A 22,440-nucleotide genomic window follows, 5' to 3' on the forward strand; every position below is an offset into this window, starting at 1 on the left:
TCTACCTGGACTTTCAGAAAGCCTTTGATAAGGTCCCAGACAGGAGATTAGTGAGCAAAAAAATTAGAGCACATGGATAGAAAATTGGTTGGCAGACAGGAAATAAAGTGTAGGGATTAACAGGTCCTTTTCAAAATGGCAGGCAGTGGCTGCTACAAGGCTCGGTGCTGGGACCACAGCAATATACAATATACATTAATGATTTAGATGAAGGAATTAAAAGTAACATTAGCAAATTTGCAGATGACACAACGCTGGGTGGCAGTGTGAACTATGAAGAGGATGCTATGAGGATGCAGGGTGACTTGGACAGCTAGTGGGCAGATGCATGGCAGATGCAGTATAATATGGATAAATGTGAGGTTATCCACTTTGATGGCAAGAACGGGAAGGCATATTATTATCTGAATGGAGTCAGGTTAGGGAAAAGGGAAGTCCAACGAGATCTGGGTGTCCTAGCACATCAGTCAAAGAAAGTAAGCATGCAGGTACAACTGCCAGTGAAGATAGCTAATTGGCCTTCATAACGAGAGGAGTTGGCTCTAGGAGCAAAAGAGGTCCTTCTGCAGTTGTACAGGGCACTGGTGAGACCACACCTGGAGCATTATGTGCAGTTTTGGTCTCCTAATTTGAAGAAGGACATTCTTGCTTTTGAGGGAGTGCAGCGAAGGTTCACGAGGTTAATTCCCATGATGGCGGGACTGTCATATGATGGAAGAATGGGGCAACTGGGGTTGTATACACTGGAATTTAGAAGGATGAGAGGGGATCTTATACAGTAGAAACATACAAAATTATTAAGGGATTGGACACGCTAGATGCAGGAAACATGTTCCCGATGTTGGGGGAGTCCAGAACCAGGGGCCACAGTTTAAAAATAAGGGGTAAGCCATTTAGAACTGAGATGAGGGAAAACATTTTCACACAGTTGTGAATTTGTGGAATTCTCTGCCTCAGAAGGCAGTGGAAGCCGATTCACTGGATGCATTCAAAAGAGAGTTAGATGGAGCTCTTAGGGTTAGTGGAATCAAGGGGTATGGGGAGAAGGCAGAAACAGGCTACTGATTGGGGATGAACAGCCATGATCACATTGAATGGTGGTGCTGGCTTGAAGGGCCGAATGGTCTACTCCTGCACCTATTGTCTTTGTATCTATGAATGGAAATGTGTAGAAAGGAACTGCAGGTGCTGCAGAAGATAGACACAACATGTTGCATTTTGTGTCTATCTTTCATGAATGAAGGTGCTTATTGCTGAAGCTGATACTCAAGTTTTGAAAACTTCAACAACAAAGTACCCAATAGTATTATGTTCTTGACATACTTCAAAATCATTGATATTTACTACTACAAGTAAGGGACCATATTTGTGGAAAAACCCTATGGTTAAATAGTATGTTAGTCATGGAAATGTTTGCCAATCATTAACTTTTTTTGCATCCTGCCACAGATCCAATTTTGGGTTTAATTTGGTAGAATCTTTGTTAACCAGCCGATTACATGAGACATTCTGAGAAGCTTTGCTAACATTCATGTAATCTGTGTCTCATGTAATCGGCTGGCCTCGTCAACATCATTGGGGAAAGAAAACAAACATTGAAGATTAATCAGGATATGAAAGATTACTGCTTACATCAAAAAGTTTATATTTCCAAACCTTTGTTAAATGCTTCTACATTTTTTGTATTCAAATAACATGTAGTCCAACTCTGAAAACTATGCAGTTAAAGATTGGTGGAATTGTCAAGCATGTCTCGGTCTTAAGCTGCGGTCAAGCTTGGCATGTGTGAAGGAGGCAAGATAAATAATTGCATCATCTTCAGCCAAGTGTATAGAAGTGATACATCTCGACCTCATTCTGAATACATAGTCTGCGATACCAGCATATGGTTAGTTTTAATTACTATTTCATTATAAAACCAGATCTGCCACTGTAAACTGGAGAACCCATTGTATGCAAACTCTTTTGGTAATAAAACCACCCATAAACCTGGACAATGTAACTCTGGTGACATCTTCTTTTATTTCAATGTACTTGAAAGTTCCAATATCTTATGTAGCACCTTGCCAAACGCTGACGGAATTTTGAGTATTCATTATAGACTAAATCACTATTCAGAAAAATGAAAAGCTTGTTGCTTCAGATTTCAATTGAAGAAGATAGAAGGTTCATTTAATTTTATTTTTTTTACAAGTTGAAATGTTTTCGTCATTTAATTTGATTTTAAATGGAAGTTTTATGTATGTGCATTATTAGTGGGCAGTAGCATATCATGGTCTGAATAGCTGCACTCACAAATTTAAGTAGCTTCTTGAATTATCGGAAAGAAAATCTCTTGAGGAAATGTGGCGGTAATCTAATGTTTCCAGTAACCATTTACCTTATAAGCATACGAACTAGCAGCAATAGAAGGCACCTTGGCTCCTCAAGTCTGTTCTGCTACTTACTAAGATCATTCTACTCTGATTGTAACCTCCACTACAATCGAGGACTGTAGCGATTTACAATATATTTTAATGATTTAGATGAAGGGATCAAAAGTAACATTAACAAATTTGCAGATGACACAAAGCTGGGTGACAGTGTGAACTGTGAGGAGGATGCTATGAGGATGCAAGGTGACATGGACAGGTTGGGTGAGTGGGCAAATGCATGGCATTTTGGCTCCAGTGGGTAGGTAGCTCGGCTCATTGGAGGTGCATTGCTGCAGAAAGAATGCGATGTGTTTTGGATTGATGTTGTAGCTGTATTCAATGATATTTTTTGAGATTGTGTTTGATGTGAACCATTGGTTAAGATCATGGCTTGTCTGTGATGCAGAAAACACAAGTTGGAGATGAAGTTCTGTTGAGAATAAATTTGAAAAGGATGCTGAATCAATTTGAGTCAGGTGTTTGTGATATTAAAAAAAGGTAATGTCTTGTGGTTGTTGTTATTCACTATGTTTTTCTTGAAATTGATGTAGGTTAAAATGTTAAGTATTGTGCCTCCTCGATGGATGGAATCCACAGTGAATTGAAGAGCAGCTCTTTGCCCACCTCAAAGTCAAAGTCAAAGTCGAAGTAGCCTTTATTGTCATTCAGACCTTACAGTCTGAACGAAATTTCGTTGCCTTGCAGTCCTACATATAGTAAAAAATGATAAAAACACACAAAAAACACAATTAATGGTAAGTAATGTCAGTCCCGCGGCTGAATCCAAGCTCCGCGAACGGGCCGGTTCAACCTCGCGGCCCGGGGTGGTCGAAGCCGCCGAAGCTGCGGCCCTCCAGTCCAGAGGACGCAGCTGTTGTCGCGGGAGCTCCGGAGAACAGGTCACCAACTTGGGACCTGCGAGCTCCCGACGATGTCGTCCACCGGGCCCGCGGCCGATCCTCCGAGGTCGGATCGCTGCTGTCGCTGCCGCTGCCCCTCCGAGGTCTGGTGGCTGCTGCCGCTGCCCACTCTGAGGTCGGGTCGCCGCTGCTGCTGCCCGCTCCGAGTTCGGGTTGCCACCTCCTCTTATTGTTTTTTTTTTGTGTTTTTTTTGTTTTTTTTTAATAACCTCCTCTTATTGTTGATGGGCTATTTGGGACCTGCTTTGTGTGAAATTATTTGGGTTATCTTGAAACTCAAAATTTGTATTTATGTGTTCTAGTTTTGTGATTAAAATGGAAGACTTGTTACTTCTATTAATATCTTTAATATTTGGGGAAGTTGGTTTATGGCATGTCTTTTCCCACATAATGTTAATAATGTTTTTAATTTCATAATTGGACTGTTCAATTCCAGTTAGAGTCATGGAGTGTGATACAGCGTGGAAACAGGTCCTTTGGTATTTGGGAATTGACACCAGACATAACTCATTGCATTCAAGAAGGATGGGAAACAAATTGAAAGAAAATGGAGGCTAATGTAAGCTGGAGTACAGTTCACCTATTTAAGACTTCAAAATGTTGCTCAGCAATGATATCAAACAACGCTTTTACTATTTTGCAAAATTTCATAGATATTTTTGTAGGTTAGCAACGGAATAGTCTTCTAGGTTAAATGATAGACAGTTCTTAAAATAATTTTTACTTGAGATTGTGTGCCTGGGGACATGGAGCTGGTTGATGTTGGCTCATTAGAGACCTTGCTTTTGAAACAAGCAAATATACTGAACTAAATATAAACTCTGATCTAAATGAAGGTTGCAAGTGTTTTCATTAAGTCGCCAATACAGTGAAATTTTGTAAATGATTGAAATAAATTGATTAGACCTCTAGAGCATGAAGTTTATCTGTTTGCTAATTAGATGTCCTCTCTCAGCACCTCTGGTTATTACTTAATATGTCTATCAATGATTCCCTTGATATGGTGTTATCCTGTCTCAACATAAAAATGTGTTTAATGTAGTGGATGAAGTATGGCCATTTCATGTTCAAAGTTATCTATTTTGTTCAAATTGATTAATGTATAATTTGACCGTGTAGAAACAAAGAGCTGCAGATACTGGTTTACAAGAAAAATGTAACGAGCTGGAGTAACTGAGCGGGTCAGGCAGCACATCTGGAGTACATAGATAGATGACATAGATAGATGGGGGGGGGGTGGCTGTAAAAAAATTGGAAGAGATGAGGGGCTGGACAAAGCCTGGCAACTAATAAGTGGAGATAGATACAAAATGCTGGAGTAACTCAGTGTGACAGGCAGCATCTCTGGATAGAAGGAATGGGTGATGTTTCCGGTTGAGACCCTCCTTCAGAAGTCTCACCAAGTAATAAGTGGAGGTGTAGGAAGGAACTGCAGATACTGGTGTATACGGCAGATAGACACAAAAAGCTGGAATAGCTCAGTGGGTCAGACAGCAACTGGAGAAAAGGAATAGGTGTCATTTTGGGTTGAGACCCTTCTTCAGACAGAGTCGGGAAAGGGAAACGAGATATAGATGACAATATAGAGAGGTGTAGAACAAATGAATTAAAGATGTGCAATAATATATATGCATCTATAAATAAAGATATGTTTATATTATCTATCTATCTGCATATATGATTATGTATGTAATAAGTGGATCCTGGTGAGGGGTGGTGGGGGAGGTTGATAGGCAGATGGTTGGAAGGGCCAACGATGAAAAGACAGGGGTATGATGCAAAAAGATTGAAGAATTGCTAAATGTGAAGCTAGGAGAAGGAATGTAGGTGGAAAGGGTGGGGTAAGGGAGAAATAGGTGCGTGTCCAGGTGGAGCACAGGTGAGGCGTAGTACTATTTATTTTGTTTTTTAGGAAATGTTTAAAAAATGTTAGAATTTTTAACAATATTTGCTAATACATAATGGAACTATCGCAAATTCTTCAAGCCACCATAAAAATTGTTAAATGTCAACATGGACTTCACTTAATTTAGCGACCATACATAATACATTCCTCAACCTGTTTCATGGACGTATAATAAAAATATGCTTGATCTCGGTCATAATCCACTTTTTGTTTTCAACTTTATTACTTTTGCTAGGTTTGTGTGTGAAACATCAAAACATAGAAAATAGGTGCAGGAGTAGGCCATTCAACCCTTCGAGCCAGCACCGACATTCAAAATGATCATGGCTGATCATCCAAAATCAGAACTCCGTTCCAGCTCTTTCCCCATATCCCTTGATTCCTTCAATCCCTAAGAGCTAAATCTAACTCTCTCTTGAAAACATCCAGTAAATTGGCCTCCACTGCCTTCTATGGCAGTGAATTCCACAGATTCACAACTCTCTGGGTGAAAATGTTTTTCCTCATCTCAGTCCTAAATTGCCTACCTCTTGTTCTTAAACTGTGACCCCTGGTTCTGGACTTCACCAACATCGGGAACCATTTTTCCTGCATCTACCCTGTCCAATCCTTTAAGAATTGTATTTGTTTCTATAAGATTCCCTCTCATCCTTCTAAATTCCAGTGAATACAAGCCCAGTCGTCCCATTCTTTCATCATATGTCAGTCTTGCCAGCCCGGGAATTAACCTGGTGAACCTATGCTGCACTCCCTCAATAGCAATAATGTCCTTCCTCAAATTACAACCAGGGCCCTGTACAACTTCAGTGGGGTAGCTAATGTTAACTCACTTTTAGGGTAGCAAATGTTATCCCACTTTTAGGGTAGCTAATGTTATCCCACTTTTTAAGGGGCGGGAGAGAGAAAACAGGGAAATATTGACCAATTAGGTTGACATCAGTGGTGGGGAAGATGCTGGAGTCAATCATAAAAGATGAAATAGCAGCAAATTGGATATCAGTAACAGGATCAGTCTGAGTCGCATGGATTTACGAAGGAGAAATCATGCTTGACTAATCTGGAATTTTTTGAGAATGTAACCAGGAAAATGGACAAGGGAGAGCTAGTGGGTGTAGTGTACCTGGACTTTCAGAAAGCATTTGATAAGGTCCCACATAGGAGATTAGTGGGAAAAATTAGGGCACATGGTATTGGGGGTTGAGTGCTGACATGGATAGAAAATTGGTTGGCAAACAGGAAACAGAGTAGGGATTAACAGTTCCCTTTCAGAATGGCAGGCAGTGACTAGTGGGGTACTGCAAGGCTCGGTGCTGGGACCACAGCTATTTACAATATATATCAATGCTTTAGATGCTGGGATTACAAGTAACATTAGCAAATTTGCAGAGGGGGCATGCACTCTCTCAGTATATATCTGATATGCTATAATATCATTAATAATCAACTCCAGCATCTTCCCCACTACCGATGTAAGGCTAACGTTTATAATTCCCAGTTTTCTCTCCCCCCTTTTCTTAAAAAGTGTAGTTGACTACCCTCCAGTCCACAGGAACTGATCCAGCGTCGAGAGAACATTGTAAAATGATCACCAAAGCATCCACGATTTCTAGGGTCGCCTCTTTGAGTACTCTGGGATGCAGACCAACAGACCCTAGGGATTTATCTGCCTTCAGTCCCAACAGTTTACCCAACACCATTTTCTGACTAATGTGGATTCCCTTCAGTTCCTTCCTCCCACTAGATCCTCGGTCCCCTAGTATTTCCGGGAGATTGTTTGTGTCTTCCTTCGGAACCAAAGTACTCGTTTAACTCTTCTGCCATTTCCTTTTCTCATTATAAATTCACCTGTCTTTGACTGTAAGGGACCTACATTCGTCTTCACTAATCTTTACCTTTTTACATACATTTACACGTACAGTCTGTTTTTATATTTTCCTGCAAGCTTTCTTTCATGCTCTTTTTTCCTCCTCATAATTAACCCCTTTGTCCTCCTCTGTTGAGTTCTAAATTTCTTCCTGTCCTCTGGTTTGCCGCTTCTTATGGCTAATTTATATGCCTCTTTCTTGGCTTTATCCTTGACTTCCCTCGTCAGCCACGGTTGAGCTGCCTTCCCAGCTTTATTTTTGCGCCAGACAGGAATGAACAATTTCTGGAGTTTATCCATGCGGTCTTTAAATCTTTGCCATTGCATCTCCACTGTCTACTCTTTAAGTATAATTTGCCAGTCTATCCTAGCCAATTCCCATCTTATACCTTCAAAGTCTCCTTTGTTCAAGTTCTGGACCTTAGTCTCTGAATTATCCATGTCACCCCCCATCCTAATGCAGAATTACACCATATTATGGTCACTGTTGCCCAAGGGGCCTTGCACAACAAGATCGCTAACTAATCCTTCCTCATTACCCAATACCCAGTCTAGGATGGCCTGCCCTCTAGTCGGCTCCTCTACATATTGGTTTAAAAACCCATCCCGTATAGATTCCAGGAAATCCTCCTCCTCAGCGCTGTTACCAATTTGGTTGGCCCAATCCATATGTAGATTAAAGTCACCCATGATAACTGCTGTACCTTTACTGCATGCGTCCTTAATTTCCTGCTTGATGCTATTCCCAACCTCACTACTGCTGTTTGGTGGTCTGTACACAACTCCAAGAGTTTTCTGCCCTTGGCTATTTCGCAGTTCTACCCATACCGATTCAACAGCATCCAAGCTAATGTCTCTCCTTGCTATTGCATTAATCTCCTCTTTAACCAGAAATGCCACCCCACCTCTTCATTTCTGTCTTTTCTTCCCGAATATCGAATACCCCTGCATGTTTAGCTCCCAGCCTTTGTCACCCAGGAGCCATGTCTCCATAATTCCAACTATATCATATCCCTTAACTACTAACTGCGCATTCAATTCATCCACATAATTTCAAATGCTCTTCGCATTAAGGGATAAAGCTCAGGTTAGTTTTTCTTATCTCCCTTCTGCTACTGTCCTCCTTTTATGGCCCTCTATGTCCTTGCATTGGGCCTCATCCCCCTGCCCTGTTAGTTTAAACGTGACCTTTCCTACACTCTCCCTTTAGCTGCACGTATGCTTCCACATTGTTGACTCGACCCCCCCACTTTTTAGTTTAAACCCTCCCGTGTATCACTAGCAAACCTGCCTGCCAGAATGTCAGTCACCTTCCAATTAAGGTGCAACCCGTCCTTTTTGTACAGGTCACCCCTGCCCCAGAAGAGATTCCAGTGATCTCGAAATCTAAATCCCTGCCCCCTGCACCAACTCCTCAGCCACACATTCAGATTCCCTATCTCCTTGTTCCAACCTTCACTAGAACGAGGTACTGGAAGCAACCCAGAGATACCTACACTTGAAGTCCTGCTTTTCAGCCTCCTACCTTGTTCTCTATACTCGCGTTGCAGAACCTCCTTCCTCTTCTTACCCACGTCATTTGTGCCCGCATGTGTGGGTCCTTTATTTTGTAATAACATTGTCTAGTTTAATTTATTATTGTCATGTTTACCGAGGTACAGCAAAAAGCTTTTGTTTGTATGTTAACCCTTCAAAGAAAAGACTGTACATGTGTAGGAAGGAACTGCAGATGTTGGTTTACACTGAAGGTGGACACAAAATGTGAGAGTAACTCAGAGGGACAGGCAAAAGACTGTACATGATTTATTGTAGACAATTTGTAGACTTAAGATAGATGTGAGGCTGATACATTTCCCCCAACCTCAAATCCCAGAAAGAAATTAAAATTATGATGCATTGACATTATTATAATTATTGTAGGTACGCAATGTAATACTAAGTAGATCATAAGATCATAAAATAGCATCCTGGAACAAGTGAAACTATATCTTCATTCGGATTACTGCTAATAGTATCTCTTTTTAAACTATCTCTGTGCATTGGATTATATATTTCATGTGTTGGATTTCCTTAAATGGCATATAAAAGAGTCTTAAATTTCAAAACAAATGGAAAATATTACAACCAGGATCATGTAAATACATCTCTCAGGGAAAAAAAACTTGGCCGAATTTTTGAATCGCATGAAATTTGATACGACTTGTGATAAATTGTAATGCAGTAGAATCAAGAAAAAAATCAAATGTATTACACTTCTCGCAAGTCTGGTTCCATGACAAAATATTAAATATTGGCTGTACTTGAGGTTTGGTGAACCATTGTCTTGAGGATTTATAAGGAAAAGTATTTATTTTTATTGTGGTCTTTGTTGTGACTTGAATTAAATCACTCACTGGCTGAATAAAAGTCTTCGTCAAGAGAAACACACATTCTGTCTTTAACAATATGTTAATACACTAGAGGACAACTTAAGGGCCTGTCCCACTTACGTGTTCTTGGGACGCAAATTACGCGACCTCGTGGTCTCGTTGAGCCGAGACGGTCGAGCGAAGGTCGGGCGCGATTACATGCGTACGCACAGCCGTCTGGAGCGCTTGACGCCATTTGAAGCTGGACACCCAGCTGGAGTAACTCAGCGGGACCGGCAGCATCTCTGGAGAGAAGGAATGGGTGACGTTTCGTGTCAAGACTCTTTTTCAGTCTGAAAAGAAGGGTCTTGACTCGAAACATCACCCATTGCTTCTCTCCGGAGATGCTGCCGGTCCGCTGAGTTGCTCCTGCATTTTGTGTCTATCTTCAATTTTCTTGGCCCCGCTCTGGGAGTAGAAGTGGGGGCGGATCCGGCCGTGAGCTCCAGGCCGAGTTCGACGATCGTTTGCCTGCTTTTGCTGCTCTTGAAGGTGAGACGTTGCATCGCGCCACGTTCTTGGGCCTGTCCCACTTTGGCCGTCAGTTCCGCGACAGGCCGTTGGCTTGCGAAGATTTCGTTCACTGCAAGAATTCCGGAGCCCCGCGCGATGTCGGGACCGGCTTCGCACAACTCCATACCCCTCCGCGCTTCTAAGTGGGACCGGCCCCGCGCGGCCATACGGTGCCCGTACGCCTCAAGCGACCACGAGGTCGCTTAATTTGCAAGCCAAGAACGCGCAAGTGGGACAGGCCCTTTAATGTTTTCCACCCTGGAGGTTTCAATGAGGACCAATGAACATTTATCTGGACACAAGGAACTGCAGATGCTGGCTTATGAAAAAAGACACAAAGTGCTGGAGTAACACAGCGGGTCAAGTAGCATTTTCTAAAGAAATGCTGTTTGACCCGCTGAGTTAACCCGTGATGGTTAGGATCCTTCTTCAGACTGATTTTAGTAGAGGGGAGAAAGCTGGAAGAGAGGTGATGGGCCAAAGCCATGCAAGTGATAGGTGGATACAGGCAAGGGGAGGGTTTGATTGGCAGAAGGGTGGACAAAGTCCAGAGATGAGAAGACAAAAATGCTGTGAGATAAGGAGAGAAGAGCCACGAAATGTGAAGCCAGTGGGAGGGTTATGGGTGGAAGGGGAAAGAGGGATGAGACAATGGAAGAAATGGATGGGCATCCAGGTGGGGCAGAAGGAAGAGAGGGGGAAGAAAAAAGCACAGGGGGTTGTTGTTTGTATCTACTACATTTGTGCTCTCAATGTGGTTTCCTTTACATCGGAAATACCAAGTGCAGACTAGGCGACCAGACTAGTAGACTAGACGTGCTCGGTCCACCAAGGCCTGCTTGATCTGCTGGTTGTTAACAATTTTAACTCGCCCTCCCATTCCCATACTGTCCTCCACTATCCTCCACTGCCAGAATGAGGCCACACACAAGGGAACGGGAAGTCCAGCACCACATATTGGGTAGATTACAACCCAGCAGTATGAACATTGCAGAGTGCTGGAGTAACTTAGCAGGTCAGGCAACCCGTCCCCTTCCACCTATATTCCTTCCTCTGGCTTTACATAGCTTTGCACATCTGCTCTACATCTCATAGCCTTTTATTTTCTTCTCATCTCTAGCCTTTGTTCACCCATCTGCCAATCAAACCCCCCACATCTGTATCCGCCTGCCACTCCCTTGGTTTTGTACCATACCCCCACCTCTCTTCCAGCTTTCTCTCTCCCAATTACATTCAGTTTAAAGAAGGGTTCCGACCCAAATGTCACCTATCCATATTTTCAAGGGATGCTGCCCTACCCACTGAGTGACTCCTGCACTATGCATCTTTTGAACATTCATTTATTGTCCTCAATAGTACTGATTGTAATGTTCTGCACTCGATGACTGCCTGGTTGCAATGGTCTTAAAGTATCCTTGCAAATTAACTTGTGAACAGGTTGTTTTGCCTTTTTGAAGATGGTTCTTATGTTTTTTAAATATCTCCTATCCACATAATTGTATAACTCTTGAATATTCCACAGTCTTGATTAGTTTTATGTGGAGAAAGATGATGCCATTGATCTATACTTGCTGTATTTATAGCCAAAGATTAAATAGATTTCTTGTGAGGCTTCAGAAGAATAAAACTATAATCTTTTCATGCAAGCTTTTATTTAATTCTGACTAAATGCACACAACTCAATGTATTTTGAACAGGTGTAAGGTACATGTGAATTACAGTTTTGAAAGGTGATGATAAACGGACAGCAACAATTTTTTGTGATTTTTGGCTTTTAGTGTGGTGCAAGATGGAACACACTGCAGTCTTGGTGCACTGTGGATGCATGGAATTTAAACAAACTCTGCGAATTTTTAAAAACTAGAATGTTCATTTATATAACAGGCATGCATTATAGTTCTGATGGTAGCAACATAGCAATGAATAAGATTAATCTCTTATAAGATTTAAAAAAATGTATTACTATGTGATGCCATGTGGTCACGTGTGTGACATTTTGGTTCACTTTCCAAAGAATGGCCCTGTTTAGGGAGGTTGACTGGGTGCCAGTTTTCAGATTATTTTATCCCGGATAATGTCATGTTTCTTGAGTAATGTCGGAGTCGCACTGATCCAAGCAAGAACCTAATTTATGTCGTGGGCAGATTCATCTGCCATAGGCAGATTGGTGAGGGTGAGGTTGATGCATGAAGCACAAATTATGTTAATATTTGAAACGCTTAAATATATTGCAAGTGATGCAATTTCACTTCTGTGCAGCAGGCAGGAATGTACTTTTTTTTTTAAGGAAATAAATAATCCAATAACTGCAGGTCTCAGTGACTTGGAGAGGCATGAAGAATATGAACTGCCAAAACAAAAGTATAAAATATAGATATGAAAATAATTTTGTTCATATCTATATTGATAAGAAAGAGTACAAGAAGGTCATTCAACCCCTCTTGCTTTCTCTGCTATTCAGTGAAATCTTGACTGATATTTTGTCCCAGTGCCACTTTCCTGTACAAATTCTGTACCCCTTGATTTCTTTAAACCTGTTGACCTTAGTCTTGAATATATTCAGTCATTGAGTTTCCATAGTCCTTTGAGATAGAGGACTCCAAGGATTCCTTGCCTACTAGATGAAGAAATGTCTCTTACCTCATTAATGAATGGAATTCTGGGTTCCTTGTCCAGTTGAAACATCAATATTTAGCTGGTCAGGATCTGTAAGAGTTTTGTAAGTTTCAGTGAGATTACCCCCTCGCTCTTCTGAACCGTAGAATAGAGGCTCTGTTTGTCCAGTCCCTTGTGGGACAAATCCACCATGCCAGGAATCAATTTGGTGAGCCTTTGTTGCTCTACCTCTTTCGCAAGTATATTCTTTGTTAGCTCGAGTGACCATACCTGTACACAATATTCCGGATGTGGTCGAACCAAGGCAGCATATAATTGAGCAGCTGTGTATTCAAATCTTTTTGCAGTAAATGCCAACATGTTTTTTGCTTTCTGAATTGGTGCTGTACCTCCATGTTAATTTTCAGTGATTTGTGTGCATGACAGATGGGTCTCTGTCTGAAGATCAATTTTATGTTGGGCATTCTGGCGTGATCAAGCATGATTTGCATCCACTCTGGATTTCCAAGATGAGTGATGAGGCCAATGTGTGAGCAACATACAGGCAAACATAAATTCTGCCTTTGAGAATTAACAAATCGCTACTTAAAGATTTGAGACTGGGTATAGCATTTTTTGCAGAAATTCGTTGCAAAATTTAGATTGTGTGGAATGGTTTTGGTGGTAAGAGCCTTGGCATCATCATGTATGTTAGCAAATTGCTGTGTCCCCAGTGCTCTCTCCATCGTTCAACGGGGGGGGGGGGGGGGGGGGGGGGGGAGAAGGGGGAGGGGCAGGGGGGGAGGGACAGAGGGGGGGGGACAGGGACAGAGGGGGGAGGGGCGGGTGTAGGTGTGGGCGGTTGGTAGGTTGTCATGTCATCATGTGTTTGTTTCACTGACAAATCAGTGTGTTAGTTATCATTTTGTCGAAAGGAGGGCCCCACTGGAGTTTCCATCCCTGCTCTTTCCTTGTTGATCATGTTTTGCAAGAAGGTTGGGTCACTGGTCCTGGCATTGAAGTTACCCAGGATGGCGAGTTTGTTTCCTGTTGAGATGTACTCCAGGATTTTTTTTCCAAGGTTGATGCTCCCTTGGCTTCATCCAAAGCTGCAGGGATTAGTGCATATATGCACTGATGACCATAGCATATTGGTTCAAGAGTGAGCTAGAGGGTAGGTCAAAAGGCATTCACTAATTTTGCCCGGTGAGTTATTTGGTCATCTTTGACAGTGAGGTTATTGTCGATGGCAATCTTTCTGCTTGCCTCACCTGAAGACGATGTACTGTTGCCTTGCTGCGCATAGAGGGACCCAGGGGTTGGAGTCATGAATAGATATGTGGTCAGACTTGGGAAACCACAATATGCTGTGATTAGGCATGCAGCCAAGCCTGGTGATTATATGGTTAGGTGTGGAGCTGGAGCCAGGGATTAATGTGTACTGAACTAAGGAATTGGCTGGGAAATGGTGACCAGAGAGCATGGCCAAGAAGAGATAAGGAAGATGGTGTGCAAAGGCCTCCTTCACAAGCTGGTCAGCATCTATACATGTCCCTTTAATGTGTCTTTAACTTTAAAGTTATGCCATAGCTGTACAAAGTTCAAATTAGACCCTATCAGTTATTATCAGTCTGTGAAGGAATCTGTTGGGGCTTGAACGGGAACTAGTGGCTTCTCTCCTTATGAGCTGGTTGGGAGTCAAAAATCACGGAGTGCATTTTAAAGGAGTGTGTAATTTATGCAATTTTCTAGGGCAGTTAAGGTTTAGAACTAATTTCTCCAAATGGTATTGGATGTTTGGCCAACAGCAAACTTTAGATCTGTAAATGATTTTTGGTTTAATTTAACAAATCTCTCAAAGGAAATTGGTCAAAAGGGTATATTGAGTTAGGCTTTGTTCGGGCATGATTAATTCAATGGTGGGCCAGTTTAAATGGAGAAATCGTCTATTCACATGTTAAATTTCTCAAGTTATCATGTCAAAATGTAAAACGTGTGGATAAATAAGGAATTACGTATGTAGACTACTACATTATAACAATACTTGGAAATAATGATGTTATACTGATCTATTTTTTTTTTAAATGATTTTTTACAGGCAGCACTTGCAATTATGGAGGCTTAAAGAGGAAAAGAGTTCTAGGGGAGCTTCCCTTCCCCTGCGGTAGTTGGCTTCAAAGGAACTATATTCTGGAGGGTGTGAAGGTTGCAAGTTTACAAATGTTTTTATTTTTCACAGATATAACTAAAGTTCTATTTTTGACTATTTAATTGCAATAGAAAGCCATATTCTGTATAATGTTTTATAATATAAAAAAGCAGTATCGTGGACTAATTCCATACTGCTTCTATGAACTGAGCGAATGTAACTAAGAGTACAGAATTGCTAGAGTGCGGTGTTTTATAACACAAGCACAAATCTAGTGCCCTGATCATTTCTAGACCTTTCTGTTGGGTTCCATACCTCTTCAGATTTTTTTGAAGACCTGGATACTGGGAATAGGATGAATTCTGTGACTGCCGACTGCACTCCAAAATGCCGATCTCTGCAGCACGCCCTCGACCTGATTTCAGTGATGACGAAGGGAACTGAAGGGCAGAATAAGGTCTTTCTTTCATCTTATTGCTATAATGCAACTTCCCTGAAGGATGGTTTTGGACGAACTGTTCTACATATGGCTGCATCTTGTGGTAAAAAGTCAGTTTTGGGTTGGCTTCTTGAAAGAAAAGGGTCTGATCCCTCGGTCAAGGATAAAGAATCTGGATGGACTGCTCTACACAGAAGCATCTTTTACGGACACATTGATTGTGCTATGTTTCTTCTGAAGGTATTGTAATCTGTTCTGATTTAGTATGTTTTACTTGTTTTGCGGATCCACTGTTCTGGTTAATGTCTTGCTCTTGTAATATGGAAACTTTCTTATACCCTGTCTTATTTTGGGCTGATAGGAGGAAATAGGCAAAAGAAAAATCAATGAATGAACAGCCGTCCTGTCAATTTGGAATAAGGTCCTCTTTAGAGAATTGTTTGTAATTCCATATTCCAGCATCTGAAGTCCCTTGTCACCAGTGCTTTCTCATCTGCTCACTTATGCTAGACTCATAGATTTTAGCAAATCCATAAAGTTGAGGCAGTCCCTCGGTATATATGTCAGTGTGGACCTGCTGCCAACAATGGTTTTAAAGTAGTGGAATAGTCACAAATAATTCAAATGATGGCATTTTAACCTTTGTAATTGTTTGAATGTTTAATTAAGAGATTTAAGTTCTCTTTTTTTTTCATACAATTTGATTAATTTTTAGTGGTTTTGGATTGTTCGGAATTAAACCTACATTTCTGGTATTGTGACATCCAGCTACGTCAGGAACATGGCTTAGCAAGAGATCCAATGAAAGCTCCACTCTCCCCCCCCAAAAAAGTTAACAGACACTATTTAGTTACATTTTATCATGTAACTGAGCCAGCACTGAGCAGCAAATTCTCAGCAGAAGCTGTAAGAGAGGAAAGAGTTGGTGACTCCATCTCTCAATTCAATTCTAATATTCATTTGTGACCCACCTCCATATTCTAATTTTTCACCTTACCATGGCTGATAAAAATCTAAGATTTAAAAACTGACATTGATGTAACATCCATGTTCATTTACCGATTGGAGATCCAAATACCTTGTTTTCATTTTCCGGATCTGGACATCCCACGCAAGGCCAGCATTTGTTGACCATCCATAATTGCTATCGGTAAACATTTCCTCCTTCTGCCTGACCTTATTGTGGAAGAAAAGTCACTGATGATGCAGCTCAACTTTGTGTAGAATGTTTCCTCTAGTTTATTCCCATAGTTTATAGGATCCTATATCCTTGGCCTTTCCATCCCACCGAGAGGTTTTCCTTCCGAGACCCCGCATCTGCTGAGAAAGATTCACCCTCAGACTCCCCAACCAGCTAAGAAGACTAATATTAAAATAGATTTTTGGTGGTAACTGGCATTTCATTATACAGGTATTAGTTTCAGGATTGAGAGTTGTTGAGCATGTCTTGTACATCTCTAGTTTTTAAACATATCAAATGTAGTGTCTAATTTATAATTTCTCTATACCTTACAGCACGGCGGGAGTAGCCTATACGTACAGGATAAGGAAGGGTTATGTACACTTGACTTGGCCATGAAAGATCGACCATCATATGTGATTTATAGAAAGACTGGTACTGTCCTCTTTCTCTGTAGTTTCTTTATATGGACTAACAACTTTGAGTTTCCTGTATTTTTGCAGTAAAAAATTTGAACGTGTATTTCATTATCTATTGACTCCAGTTTCAGAAGGAACTGGAGAAGCATTCAATTATATTTTAAAAGTTGGTTGCTTCATGATTTATGGAAACAACTTATAAACAAGTCATACCACTTCAATATATTGTACCAATTGTTCAATTGCCATAATTTTCAAACTTACAAGTTTCACTGAAAGCCTAGCTAAGAATCTATGTCAACAATTTATGGCAACAATTTAACAGCAATGGAAAAAGTATAAACAATTCTGTAAAAGACATTCATGAAAAAAACAGAACCAAAACTGAGTTTTGTTCAATTTTTAAAAATTATTTCTTGAAATTGTGCAGCTTTATAAAACTTTGTTGCAGCCTTGTTGCAACTTTGTTGCATTGTCAGTATTGTGTGCAGTTCTGTTCGCCCTATCACCAGAAGAATGTGGAAACTGGAGAGGGTGCAGAAGGGGTTGGAGCACAAGAGGCTGCAGATTCTGGAATCATGACCGAAAAAAATAACCTGTTGGAGGAACTCAGCAGGTCATGCAGCATCTGTGGAGGGAAATAGATCAATGATGTTTCAGGTTGGCTCCACATTTCCTCGTCAGTCCTTTTCCTTCAATTGCCTATTTCCCTCCATAGATGCTATCATGAGCTTCTCCACTGAGCTTCTCCAACAGTTTTTTTAAACAGAATGCTCCCTGGACGAGAGGGTGGTATTTATAAAGGAGAAGTTGGATAAACTTAGATTGTTTTCTCTGCAATTTTCAAGTCAGTGGGAAAGCGTGATAGAATCTTACAAAATTATGACAGGCGCGGATAGAGTAGACAGAATCTTTTTCATAGGTTTAGTTTAGTTTAGAGATACAGTGCGGAAACAGGACCTTCGGCGCACTGAGTCCGCACCGACCAAAGATCCCCGCACATTAACACGCTCCTACAGACAAGGACAATTTACACTTATACTAAGGACAATTAGGACATAGTATAACTAAGGACAATTTACACTTATACCAAGCCAATTAACCTATATCTTTGGAGTGTGGGAGGAAACTGAAGATCTGGGTGATACCCCACATGGTCATGGGGAGAACGTACAGACAGCATACAGATCAAACCTGGGTCTCTGGCGCTGCAAACAATGTCAGGCAGCAACTCAACTGCTGTGCCAGCATGCCGTCCCAGGGTGGAAATGTTAAATACTAGAGGGCATAGCTTTAAGGTGAGGGGTAAAAGATTAAATGACGTGTGGGACAAGTGTTTTTTTTTATACAGAGAGTGGTAGATTCCAGGAACTGTTGCCAGGGGTGTTGATGGAAGCATATACGATAGTGGCATTTAAGAGGTTTTTAATATAGGCACATGAATATAGGGTGATTTCACGAATGGAGCGTAGATCTGCACCCACGTGACCGAAAATCTCAAGTGGAGGACATGCTATACATCCGGTACATGTTAGTGAATGGGAAAACACGCACTTTCACACCCGTTAAAAACATCGAAAACGGACAGTTTTTGAGCGGCAATTTACTGTGCCAGTCGGGGTGACCGTGAGGCACAGCTACCTAAATTTACAGTCCAAAAAAAAAAATAGAAACTAAGGTAAATTCAAGAAGGAGCTGAAGGTGCAAATCCAGCGGAAATGCTTATCGGACATTTGCCGTGGAGATTTAAAGATCCAAAATATCGGGAATTATCGCGTTTGCTCTCTGCATTTCATCAAAAGTAAGGCATTATTGACATTGATGAAATGCAGCGAGCAAACGCGTGGAGACCTTTAAATCTCCACCGCAAAACTTCCGCTGGAACCTTAGCTCCCTCGCATTTTTAGTTTCTATCTCTGCAGCTGTGCCTTCACCCCGACTGGCACAGTAAATTGCAGCTCAAAAACTGGCCGTTTTCGATGTTTTTAACGGGTGGGAAAGAGCGTGTTTTCCCATTCACTAACATGTACCGGATGTATAGCATGTCCTCCACTTGAGATTTTCAGTCACGTGGGTGCGGATTTTCGCTCCAGTGACCTTTCGTGAAATCACCCTATACAGAAAATGGGAGAATATGGATTATGTGCAGGCACAAAGGATTAGTGTGATTTGGCATCACTGTTGGCTCGGGCATCGTGGGCCTATGGGCCTTTCTGTTGCAAATTGGAATGAATACAGTTGCCAATTCAGATTTGAATATTTGATGAACTTTGCATTTAGTAAGTAATATCTTTTATTTTTGACATGTATATTCAGGTTTGTTTTCTAGATCCTACTGAAGTCTACACATGGGGAAACAACACTAATTTCACGCTCGGTCATGGAAACCAACAAAGTAAACATCACCCCGAGCTTGTTGATTACTTCTCAAGGTCGGGAACGTATATTAAGCAGGTAAATGGATCCTAGAATGAGATATTATGTTTTAAAATCCTTTGTCATTATCAAAAATAGTTTTTTCACAGTTGATGTTAAACACTTTTCCTACCAGTTATCTTGCATTCTCCTCTATGGATATTTTAAAATCAACTGTTACAACTGTTACTAAAATCAAACAAATTTGAATAATTCATAAAAAATAAAGCTTGTACTTTTAATTTGCTGTTTGGTGTCCACAGCAAAATTTTGTATACTGTATTGTTTAAAAATGGTAAAACATCCCAAGGTATTTTATGAGGTAATTATGGAACTCAGTTTTACCTTGAGCACATGGGATTGATAATTTGGCAGAGCTTGTTGGAGAAGGTAGGTTTTAAGGAGTATTTTGAAAGATTAATGAGAGCTGGAAAAGCTTAGCAAGTAACTTCCAGATTAGTTAACAGGGCATTAAAGTACATTGTCAAGTAACAAGTGAATTGGAGTAGGGGAATCATAGCTTTATATAACCTCAGATATACGGGACTGCAGAATGAGTTGGTGCTCTAAGAATGGTCCGTAATTAATCAAGAGGTAAATGAAGTATGGTTAAGGGTTTCAACAGTAAATGAACAGATAGGGTGGAGAAACAAAGAGCTGTAGATGGTGGTTCATACCAAAGATGGACACAAAGTACTGGAATAACTCAGCGGGTCAATCAACATCTCTGGAGGAAAAGGTGTGGACGACGTTTCGGGTTAGGACCCGTCTTCAGACTGGGACACAAGTGCTGGAGTAATTCAGCGGGTCAGGCAGCATATCTGGAGGAAAAGGAATATGGAAAAGACAACTTGTGAATTGTAAATTTTGTGGAAATGTAGTGTTGTGTGAAGTAAAATAAATGGATACTATAACATTTGAGTAGTGTAGTACTTTATTCAAAACTGGAGTATTTTCATGACTGAATTAATGATTTCATTTAAAAAAAAATGCAGTCTGTCTTGAATATTAAATTAATCAATAGTTGAATCTACTTGTATCTTGTTCAGGTAATGTTCTTCACATCACAGCTTTAATCATAGTCTGCTTTTCTGTAGAATGTTCACTTTGTGGTTGAAAGATAATTATGTTCAAATTGGACAAGTTGCATTATAAATAGAAGTAGCTATGATAAGACCGTTCTAGAATACTGTGCACAGTCTCAGGTTTCCTTATTTAAGCAACCGTATATTTGTCTTGGAGGCAGTGCAAAGAGGATTTACTGGACTGATGCAAGGGGTGAGGAGTTTACCTTATGAGGAAAGGTTGAGTAGACTGGGCTTATACAAGTTGAAGATTAGAACAACAAGCAATCTGATTAAAACATGACAAGATTCTGAGGCGGCTTGACGGGGTCAATGCCAAGTGGATGTTTGCCCGAGAGGTGGGCTTTCAACTCGGGGGGGGGGGGGGCTTGACCTTGAGATAAAGGGAGGTACATTTTTAGGGCCATCTGAAAAATAATTTCTTCGAAGGTTTATGAATTTTTGGAATTCTTAGCTATGATGCCAAGGCAAGCAAGTGTATTCAAAGCTGTGAGAGATTTTTAAAATTCTGCAGGAATCATAAGGGGAAGTGAATTTAAAATCGACAATCAGATCAGCTGTGATCTTTATAAGTTCAGAGCAGAAAAGGTGCTGTATGATCCTACCTTTACAATTGCCTATTTAATATTCATGTTTTTAATTTTGCTCTGAATTAGATCTGTATTGTTTGGCACAAAGCTCCATCAAGTTTATTCCTCCCACTATGATTTGAGAAAACAGCAATTACACTAAATTTGAAGCTGTTTCTATAACTGGATCATGAAATTGCTTCTATAAGTACCAGTGGAAACTATTTTGCATAACTCAGTGCGACGGAGTAATCAGACTTGTAAAATTGAGAACAATAACAATCTATGTGTAGGAAGGAACTGCAGATGCTGGTTTAAACCAAAGATGGACACAAAATGCTGGAGTAATTCAGCGCGACAGGCAGCAACTCTGGAGAGAAGAAATGGATGACCTTTCGGATCCAGACCCTTCTTCAGACTCTGGGTGACATTTCGGGTCGAGACCCTTTTTCAGTCTCGACCCGAAACATCGCCCATTCCTTCTCTCCAGAGATGCTGCCTGTCCTGCTGAGTTGCAATAACAATCCCAGTACTCTTCAAATGATTTACTTTACATTATTTTCATGCTCTCTAGGTTGTGCTTTGCAAGTTCCATTCTGTGTTCCTCTCCCAGAAAGGTCAAGTGTATACTTGTGGTCATGGTCAAGGAGGGCGACTTGGACATGGAGATGAAGAAACATACCTAGTATGTATATATGAGAAAAATCTTTGTTACAGTTACTTGTCCTTGTTGTGTATTTTCTTTATTATTAGGAAAAAAAAACATATTTTGTCATCACATAGTGGTGGCCCACAATGTCTGCGCTGAACATAATGCCACGATAAACTAATTTTATTTGTCAACATATGATCCATATCCCTCCATTTACAGCATATCCATATCTCTGTCTAAAAACTGTTAAATATCATTATTGTATCTGTCTGCGGCACCTGCTCTGGCAGCATTTTCCAGGAACTTACCATCCTCGGTGTTTAAAATAAATAAATAAATAAATAGAATTGCCCCGCATATCTCCTTTAAACTTTGCCCCTATTACCTTAAAGCTATGGCCTATGGTCTTTGATACTTCCATCCTGTGGAAAAAGGTTCTGTCTCCATCCCACCTACGGCTCTCATAATTTAATACATTTTATATGCCGTGTCTCCCCTCAATATCCGCGTGCGGGAGATAACGATCCACGTTTATCCAATATCTCTTTGTAGCTAATGCCCTCTAATCCAGGCAGTATTCTGGTAACCCTCCCCAAAGCCTGCATATCCTACCTGTAATGAGATAACTAGAACTGCATGCAATACTCCAAATGCGGTCTAACAAAAGTCTAATAGTGCTGCATAAGTTCATAAATGATAGGAGCGGAATTAGGCCATTCGGCCCATCAAGTCCACTTCGCCATTCAATGATCTATCGAAGGTAGACAAAAATGCTGGAGAAACTCAGCGGGTGAGGCAGCATCTATGGAGCAAATGAATAGGTGATGTTTCGGGTCGAGACCCTTCTTCAGACTGATGTGGGGGTGGGGGGGGGGGGGTGTCAGGAACAAGAAAGGAAGAGGCGGAAACGGC

The 22,440-nt window shown here is 40.9% G+C and overlaps 1 protein-coding gene across 2 annotated transcripts in view; it reads left to right on the top strand.

Annotated features, from left to right (window-relative positions):
* The window catches only part of ibtk (inhibitor of Bruton agammaglobulinemia tyrosine kinase), a 121,754-nt gene that overhangs the window by 9,647 nt on the left and 89,667 nt on the right, over positions 1 to 22,440 (top strand). The window contains exons 2-6 of one of the 2 annotated variants that reach the window (XM_055636068.1): positions 14,719 to 14,825; positions 15,093 to 15,448; positions 16,724 to 16,823; positions 19,137 to 19,261; positions 21,451 to 21,561. In XM_055636068.1, coding sequence (XP_055492043.1) covers positions 15,125 to 15,448; positions 16,724 to 16,823; positions 19,137 to 19,261; positions 21,451 to 21,561 — 660 coding nt within the window. In that variant the 5' untranslated portion in view covers positions 14,719 to 14,825; positions 15,093 to 15,124. Of the gene's footprint in view, positions 1 to 14,718; positions 15,449 to 16,723; positions 16,824 to 19,136; positions 19,262 to 21,450; positions 21,562 to 22,440 lie in introns of both variants that reach the window. The other variant, XM_055636069.1, reaches the window with a different exon arrangement.

This window comes from Leucoraja erinacea, chromosome 5 (genome assembly GCF_028641065.1).
Source record: "Leucoraja erinacea ecotype New England chromosome 5, Leri_hhj_1, whole genome shotgun sequence".
In the NCBI taxonomy this organism is placed as follows: Eukaryota; Metazoa; Chordata; class Chondrichthyes; order Rajiformes; family Rajidae; genus Leucoraja; species Leucoraja erinaceus.